Source organism: Musa acuminata, chromosome BXJ3-1 (genome assembly GCF_036884655.1).
Source record: "Musa acuminata AAA Group cultivar baxijiao chromosome BXJ3-1, Cavendish_Baxijiao_AAA, whole genome shotgun sequence".
In the NCBI taxonomy this organism is placed as follows: Eukaryota; Viridiplantae; Streptophyta; class Magnoliopsida; order Zingiberales; family Musaceae; genus Musa; species Musa acuminata.
In genome coordinates this window covers 2,807,660-2,816,665 of record NC_088349.1, presented here as the reverse complement: position 1 = coordinate 2,816,665, position 9,006 = coordinate 2,807,660, and the positions used below count along the sequence as shown (strand labels likewise).

General features: G+C 36.1%; 1 protein-coding gene across 2 annotated transcripts; it reads right to left on the bottom strand.

Moving 5' to 3' along the window:
* Positions 1-130: 130 nt before the first annotated feature.
* On the bottom strand, positions 131-8,604 carry LOC103988322 (lycopene epsilon cyclase, chloroplastic). 2 transcript variants are annotated; one of them, XM_009406869.3, is made up of 11 exons: positions 8,141-8,603; positions 7,430-7,601; positions 5,257-5,392; positions 5,067-5,177; positions 4,903-5,005; positions 2,983-3,126; positions 2,790-2,897; positions 2,145-2,241; positions 1,913-2,041; positions 773-905; positions 131-419 (listed from the first exon to the last, which is right to left on the bottom strand). In XM_009406869.3, exons 1-11 carry the CDS (start codon positions 8,435-8,437, stop codon positions 254-256), a joined length of 1,596 nt encoding a protein of 531 aa, XP_009405144.1. In that variant the 5' UTR covers positions 8,438-8,603; the 3' UTR covers positions 131-253. The 2 variants fall into 2 exon arrangements, with proteins under 2 accessions (XP_009405144.1, XP_009405152.1); XM_009406877.3 differs by lacking the exons at positions 2,790-2,897; positions 2,983-3,126 and having other exon boundaries at positions 8,141-8,604.
* Positions 8,605-9,006: the final 402 nt, after the last annotated feature.

Below are 9,006 nucleotides of genomic sequence, written 5' to 3'. Positions count from 1 at the left end.
CGATAATATCATTTAATGGGAATTTAACCTGCAAAATTAATGAAGAAAAATCATTTAGACCTGTAAAAGCTGGTAGATATCATAACATTTATTGGTAAACTTCCTTCACAATACCTCCTGCTCTGCTGCATCTACGAATCTCACTACTATGCTATTCATGCAAAGGTAACGACACCAAACAGAACATAACTTAGTCTCCGGGATGATATGTACAATAATCAAAACTTAAGATAGCTGTGAATCTTAAGAGGATTTACAGTGTGAGGTATGTCTTCAACATGGTTGCGCCAGTAGGATCGGAGAGCAGATGTCTGACAAGAGACATTCTCATGCTGTTTGGGGCTACGGCAAACATGTAGAAGGCAAACCATATTAGGTCCACAGATGAAAGTGAGGAACCAAGAAAGCCTTGCCACATCCTGCAGGTGAAATCAAGATCATAAGAGTTATTTGCTGCTACATCTGCAACAGAAGTTTGTCAGCCTTGAGAATGGTTTAGGTAGGTTTCGATCTCATCTTGGGAAAAAAATCTTGCAGGTGTTAAGACTTTTGACATGTTAATGTTCATGGTTTTCTGAATTTCTATCGCGGCCATGAAGTCTAATAAAATGAATCGATAAATTTATTTCAAAGAAAACAATGTGTCATATCAAGTATGGGTAGCATATTTTAATGGACTATTAAACTGCAAAAGACATAGATATGAGAGTTCAAAGATCAAATTTATGACTTGCACTTTCTTCATGGTTATTGTCGAGAAAGATAGACTCACCAGTTTGGTAACTGGAAGAATGCCTGGAAGAAGGTTCTGATGCCCTCAATATCCAGCTGCAGTATTAGTGCTAGCCCAAAGAGGAAGAATGATCTTTGCCGTTTCCTTTCCTGTGGCCAAAGGGTTCTCCATGCTACAATAACGAATAGAAGTTTTCATAGTATAATATCAGTACAGGAAATGAATTACCAACTAGTATTGGAAGTTGGATGATACAAATTATGGCTTTGACTTGCACAAGAATGTATCTTTTCAGAAAATAAAATTCTGACAATGCTCATCGTATGACAACTTTTAGATACCAGTCATGGAAATGGCAATGTCACTCAAAAGCAACCTTCATTATTTAACACAATCTTCAATTTTTGTTTCCTTGTTCACCTGCTACTTAAGTTTGCCAACTTGTTTACTATAAAATTGAGTATAATTGGATCCAGTAAATGGTTCATTTTCCCACAGCTGGTTAAATTTTATAATGGGTCATTCCTCCTTGAAAGCTTGATAAATAGTGATTAAGCTATGAACAGTTGCTGCAACTTGCTGCTTTCAGATGCACAACATTCCAATACGTATCTTTTGCATTTGCTATTTCTTTTCAAGAACCTCATTTTTTTTCTTTTACATTCATGATTCAATCTCGTCTTCACTAAACTATGGAAGTCTTCAGATCTGGTCAATTAACTGAGACTATATTTGTGCACTAGAGGGAAATATCATTCTGGAAAATTTTGTCCTCAAAGGAGAGGCAATTTCAAAGTTCAAACAATTATTGCACTTAGTATCAAACAGTGAAATCATCTAACTTCAACTAGCGAACATTAGTTCTTCTATCAAACAGTTCAAATATTATACATCAAAAAAATATTTCCATCATCAAAAAGCTGATTATATAAAGCTAAAACTTGAACCTGTAGATTTATAGTATTAGATTAAGAGAGAAAACTAGGTATATCATAAATGCATGCCAAAACATTCAATTTTTTTATAGCAATATTTATTTATGCTTTATTTTGAACAGAAAAATAACTAGGATTTTAAAGCTTTGGTAAAGAAAGATGATAATCAGAAGAATTAATTTCATTTAACACTTGAAACGGATGAAAAAATGGCAATTATTGTCGTAGGGAACCTTTATCGTACCTAGCATTGAGGGATTATTGATATTTGATATCATTGAATTCTGGTCAGGAAAGATTTCTTTCTTCAAAATAGTTGCTATCACGGAAGCATAAGTTGGAGCTTCTGACAAGGACCGAACAACTGAATATCCTGTTTATTTGTTATAATGATGGTTACAGTCACTGTATATACAAAAATATATAAAAAAGGAAACATAGGTGAACTGGGAAGTTGAGAACCATGGACTTCATACCTGTAGCTGGATGCACCATGCTAGCTGCAGCACCAAATGCAAGGTTCTTCTGCTCTGTGTTTGGCAATGATCCACCAACAGGAATATAGGACCATTCCTGCAAAATATGCCAAAGCTTAATCTCCTTCCAGACCAAAAAAGTCATCATACTGCAGATGAAAGCAAGTAACTTTCCTAACCCCACTAGGAGTAGTTGCAGTGTTGATTGTTACTAAACAAGAAATATGAGAACAATCCGAATTTCTTAGGACAAGAGAACTGGGAGAAAACTATTGAAACTTGTGAATCAAAATAGAAACTTTCAGCTGCAAAATTCAACTTTCGGGCTCAACTGAAATTTATATCAGTTTAAAAAATAGTTGGTTATTTTGACAGTTGTTTTATGGTTGCTTGATGAATAGCAAGAGAAATACTTTATTTTTGTCCCAGCTTTCAAAGTTATCCATATTTGATACAACAATGTGTTTTTAGAAAAAAAGAGAAGCTTCAATCTTGATGGCTGTGTCATGATTGATGATTTCGCTGGAGTTTCATGCACACTGCTAATAGTCTGATTAGCTAGGCAAAAGCGCATATGGAAGTCCACAACCTTTTCTGTTTTAAAATTATATGACAAAAATTCAGAAGCCTATCTCAACAGCTCACCTCTTCATAGACTTTCAATACTTTAATTCCCATAGTGTCCAACCGAGACATGAGCTTCCTCTTGAGAAGATCAAAGGGCATGGCATTTCTTGATGCTAAACATGTTTCCTATAATCAAGTCACCATTGAACCTTCTGATTATAATGTGTGAGTAAATCTTAACAAAAACGTTTAGTGAACATAGCAAAGAAACCTCGAAAAAGACTCTTGTAGATGACATGGGCATTGCATAAAGAAATGTGGGGTACTCTGCTTCAGGACATTTTTGTTTGTTTTTCACATAGTCTCTGTAGTCCATGAAAACCATTAAGCTGGGATCATATGGATTGTTTTCCACCTGGAAATTACATACCACAGAGATATTTACAGCTAGGAGTTATATGACTAAAAAGATCAAAAAGAAAGAAGTAAACAATCACAAAAAGTTTTCATATTCGACAAGCATCACATACACGAAAATTTGATACAATGCTAGTAAATTTCCCACAGTTTTCAATCTTTGTATTCCAAAACATGAAGAACAGGATCCATTAATTAGCTGGAAAAAAAAAAAGTAGGACATCAAAATTTTGCTACTTGTAAACATCTGTTTTTTGTATACCACTCTAAGGCATTTTTTCCTGTGTAGTTTCTAAAAGTTGGCTGCCTTCCACTAAACAGTTGGCTAAATATGCTTGTTCATATAACAGTTCTGTTGGCAAGATTTTTTTGCATGGTTGCTGCATGTCTTAAATATATAATTGCAACACCCTATCACTTCTATTTCAGGGATCCTCCTACATTTCCTTTATGTTACTATTTTTTGCAGTAATATTCATCCTTAAAGAGTTTTTAATTGTCAGTATACCCATAATTTTCTAAGAACAATTTAAACCAAGCGTGACACCAGAAAGCAGGCAATTTTCTGCTAAATCTTGAGATGCAACTGAGCAGGCATGAATAGCATATTGCTAAATAAAGAAGTAAATGGGACAAACTTGACATTCTCATGAATAGTGCAGTGTTTGTATTAAATCTTCAGAAATACAGATGGAGATGTACCAAGCACTATACAATGAATGTCATGTAACCAAATATTCTGAAAAGATTGATTTACCATTAGGGCTGTCCATGCATATACAAGCTCAAGCAGTATTTTTAATGGATATCAATTTGCAAAAATTAATTGATGGAAGTTCCTTTTTACTAAAAGTGTGAGAATACTGTTCCCTTTTATATTAGAATGCTAGATTTAGAGAGTTTGAGACCTTCCAAAGGAATTAACTGATGTGATGAACCGAACCAAGAAACTCTACTTTGTCAATAAGTTTTGCAAATCGTGTTATATTTATGAAAGTATAAACCATTAACAGTACTCCAGGGATGCCATTCAACTTACTAATCATGTTATGGCTAACGAAAGTATAAACTCTTGGTAATAATCCAGGGATGCCATTCAACTTACTAAGCATAAGGTGACATAAATATCACTGCATTTCTGGTTGGAGCAAAAGGGAAAAGCTAGATTTTGATGCTGTACTTCGTCATTTAACCATCATATGACCAGTAAAATCAACAACCAGTGCAGATTAGTAGCTCCACTTTTTGAAGGTTTATCACAAAAGTTCAAAAGATCAGCATTTTAAATTTCACAAGATTCCCGGGTCTTTAACAGATTGAAGCAATGATGACATGTACAAATTTCTCAATATGTTTAACAATAATTCAGTGTTTTTAGATCCATGAATTGTCCACATATCAGTTACTAGCATGATATGTGCCAAGCATATTAGCAACCTCTCCATCATTTCTCTTGGTTTCAATTTTAGCATATACCTATACTTGAACAAAAAGCTTTTGTATAACAGCATAAAGCATAAGATTGTGCTGGTAGTGTCTGGAAGTCAGGTGGCTTGTTATTGGGTTATAGGCCACAAGTTAGTATCTTTAGTAAATTTGGCCAATAATGTTGAAAATATAAAATATGCTACTTAAAGCCAAAATCGAAAATTAAGCATAATGGAATTGCATCCACATGAAAAAAATTGAGATTGATAAGGAAATCTGCAAGGACGGTCTAGTGCCATCTAAACAACATACTACAAAAGGAACATTATTTATAATCATTTCCTACCTCAACTTCCACTCCATATGCTGTCTGTACCGAAACACGAGGACCTCCTACATCATATTCGAGAAGCTTTCCGGATGCTGCGCCAGATGCAACAGTAGCAAGCCTGTACTTTCAATAGTCAGACATCAAATTTAACTAACAATGAACCACATACCTTGTAGTACCTGCAAGGAATCATAAGGTCTTTTTCACAAACAACCATGCTACATCCATTACTTGCTTCAATAATCTTTTCCACCTTTGAATCAAGATACATTACACCATATTCCTGACACCTGAAGATAATTGCCATACCATTATCAGTCAAAGATTCATCACTTAGTTGTGGAAGTGAAACACAAGAATCATGCTTACCTTCTCAACAACTCTTCATGCAATAGGTGTCGACTAACCCTACCATATGCACGGCCAATTAAAATTGGATCATTGCTATCAAGATACACAATTGTATCGTGCCAAACATGCTCAATACAGCTCTCTAAGCCAAGATCTAAAACGGATGAATATAAGCAATATAAATAGGTTAGATATGACTTCAAAGTCATTTAGTCAAACAAAATGGAAGGAAAGCTCAAAAGTCATGTATATATATATATATATATATATATATATATATATATATATATATATGTATGTATGTATATATATATATATGTATGTATGTATATATATATATATATGTATGTATGTATATATATATATATATATGTATGTATGTATATATATATATGTATAAATGTATGTATGTATATATATATATATGTATATATATATATATATATATATACAAGGTATGCAGTTTCGAATAATACCGTTCGGTATGGACGGTATGTACCGGTTCATCAGTTGACCAGTACATAGACCGCCTGTTACCGGACGGTATATATATATATGTATATATATATATATGTATATATATATATATAAAGGCGACGTCGCGTCGCCTTGGCGACGTCACCCAGAGAAGAAAAAAAAAAAAAATATATATATATATATATATATATATATATATATATATATATATATATATATATTAAAGGCAACGTCACCGAAAAAGGCAACTCGACGTCGCCTTTTAGAAAAATATTTTATATATAAATATTTTATATATAAAAATGAGGCGACGTCGCCAAATATATATGTGTGTGTGTGTGTGTGTGTGTGTGTTCGGTATACCACTCGGTATACTATATCGTACCGTACGGAGCGAATGTCGAAACGTCGGTACTGTACGGTACGATATTTTAAACCTTGTATATATATACATATATATATTAGGTGTGACCTGTGATTGGAAACAAAGTCTATAATAGTGACAGGTCAGTGGTTTAACATATACATCACACTAAGTTAGACTTGTTATGCTAATAAAAGAAAGATATGGATCCTAAACTAAGAGGGAGAATGCATGATAGCCAAAATGATAATCCTAAACCAAATGAAAATGGCATTACCTCAAGTACAAGATGAGCTTAAGTTTTAGATTAAAAAGTAGAGCTTTTTTCTATTTTTGATAAAATGAACTGATTTACAACTCATACTAAAATCTTACTATAAGATTAGTGGTCATCCAACTCATCATTTATCATGCTACCCAATTTATGATATCATAGTGGATCATTAGTTGGAAACTTAGCTTTAATTGTAACCTCCTGATTAGTCTCACATTGGAAGTGAGCAAGACTAAGATAGTCTAGGGTCTGATGAGCATATATTTATTAATTTTAACTTAAGCATTTTGGCCAATGGTTTAAGCCCAATAAAATTGATAGACCAATTATCCCATCAAACTGGGCATAACAATAAAAGTAGGAAAAGTCAGATAAATATTATCCTCAAACTTCTAGAAAAAGTGGAGGTATAAATCTTCGTTTTATCATATTTCAGCAACGCAATCCATTTTAACAATATAACCATATCCGACAGATTTTTATTTGGACCTAAATATTAATTTTAATCCAGTTTCAGGAAAGGCTCTCATATCCGGACCCAGTATTTTCCCATGGCCAGATCTAGTGTGTTTGTTTTATGAGACAATATGTTATTATGTAAATTACAATGTAAATAAAGCCATCGCTAGCCAGCTTCAAATTAACATGCTGATGTGATTTCATCTGAGGGGGTGATAAAAGATTCTGATTCTATCAACTAAATTCAGGAAACTATCTAGATCAGTAGTTAGCCAAGTTCAAGGTTCTTCACCCTTCAATGGCTTCTACTTATATCAGTAAATGCTTTGTATGAATGAACATGTGTGTTACCAATTTGATCTAATCAGGTGTTATGTCTTGCTTGAAATCAGGATGTAGTTCAGGTTGTCTGACAAATCCAAACTATTTGGAATAGTAATTAGTTTCTTTTCTTTTCTAGAAATAAAATCAATAATATTTTCTAATATGAGGCAGCAAGGTTTTAGAAATCAATATCATAAACATAAAGAGACTTTTGTTTTCTAGTTGGTCAAAAGAAAAGGAGGCTAAATTAGCAAAGGTGTATAAGTATATTTGAATGACAATCACACAATTACCCTTGAATTCATCTTCCCATACACCATAATTATTTGTGAATGGAAGATCTGGTCCAATAAGACCAACTTGCAATCCTTTCTTGGCAGATTCTGCAGCAAGAGAAAGACCAGCTGGACCACAACCAATTACGATCAAATCCAATGTAGAAGCCGCCGACGATATAGGTGACAGCTGAAAGAAAGATTTACAATTAACCTGAACAAATTAATGGTCCAAACAGAAGGAATCACAAATGAAAAGTGCATCGAGAAAAGAACATATTGGAGAGGCAAGATGAAGCTAATCAGCATTGTGATACAGTAAATTTTTTTCCTACTGCGAACTGGCAAAGATTGAGAAAGCTTTTCTATTATGATATGCTTCTGCGACTTAAATCACATTTTCTATAATCTGGATGATGCTCATGTCACAAGAAGGCATCCGGTTTATGGTCTGCGTGTAAATGCTTATGGGTGAAACCAAGCTCTCAGATCTGGTTCTCATTATTCTGACACATCCTTTAATGCAATTCTACGTTGACACACAAGAGGTAAACTAGCAGACAGAGCAATACGTTCTTTCAGCAACTCATCACTCTGCCTCATGCAACTCGAGTTAACATTCACCAGATTCAACAGTACCAAACAAACAACATAAATTCGCAGGTTCACTTCATCCCAACATGTAACTGGAAGCATAAAAATAGAAGAGATTAAGGCGAGAAAGGAAACCTTTTCGGCGATTTTGCTCTGCTTCTCCATGGGCTTTCTTTCCTGCATTCGAACGAAGAGCCGCTCGCTCCCGCCCGCCTTGACGAAATCTTCCTCATCCGCGAACTCCTCGATCCCGGTGGCGACACAGCTGTCCACGCCCCCTCCCGCGGCGCGCACCCGGATCCGGGCAAGCGAGCGGCGCCGCTGGCGGGGGGGGAGCTGCTTCCCGTACGCCGCCACCTTCCTCCTTCGGAACCTCCATTCGTCGAAGTGGACGGAGATCGCTGCGGAGTTCGCGCGGCCTAAGCATTCCATGTCCACTGCCGCAAGCTCCGCTACCAAATCTCCTCCTCCTCCTGCTCGGCGAAGAAACTCTAGTAGTGGAAGAGGAAACCTCCCCCCAGAGGGTTTTGGAGGCCGGGGAGATCACCACGAACGTACGAGAGTAGATGAACCGAGAGAGGAGAGCGCTCTTCCTTTGCAGGAAGCGAACGAGCGGTTGAGTAGCCTACATCCACAACGAGTTTACGTGGCGGCATTCGATTGGGTATCAAGAAAATTGTAGCCAGCCACCGGATATGGCTCTTTTTCCTATTTATCCTTTTTTATGGAATATCATTTCCCTTAGGCATCGGAGGATCGAGACGCATGGTGATTAAGACGCGTCGATTCGACATCAAGTGGATATCAAGATCATCACCGTATCGAAATCAAAACGAACGACGATGGAAGGACACGTTCAACCTTTTCGTGATGAACGGCGGGGGTTAAGCTGCGTGGTTATTTGCGTACACGGTACTCGCTCGTACGTATAAAAGTCGCGGCCGAAGAAGGCGGCGCCACCACTCTCTCGGTGGCCGTTCCCCCCGCTCTCCGTCGAGGAC

Bases quoted from the DNA above. Each gene is read 5' to 3' on its own strand.
- LOC103988322 (XM_009406869.3), bottom strand. From the start codon at position 8,437: ATGGAATGCTTAGGCCGCGCGAACTCCGCAGCGATCTCCGTCCACTTC. The intron at 3,127-4,902 runs GTAGGAAATGAT...TGTAATTTCCAG, and splicing joins CATATGGAGTGGAAGTTGAG to GTGGAAAACAATCCATATGA. The intron at 906-1,912 runs GTACGATAAAGG...TCGTTATTGTAG, and splicing joins CAATAATCCCTCAATGCTAG to CATGGAGAACCCTTTGGCCA.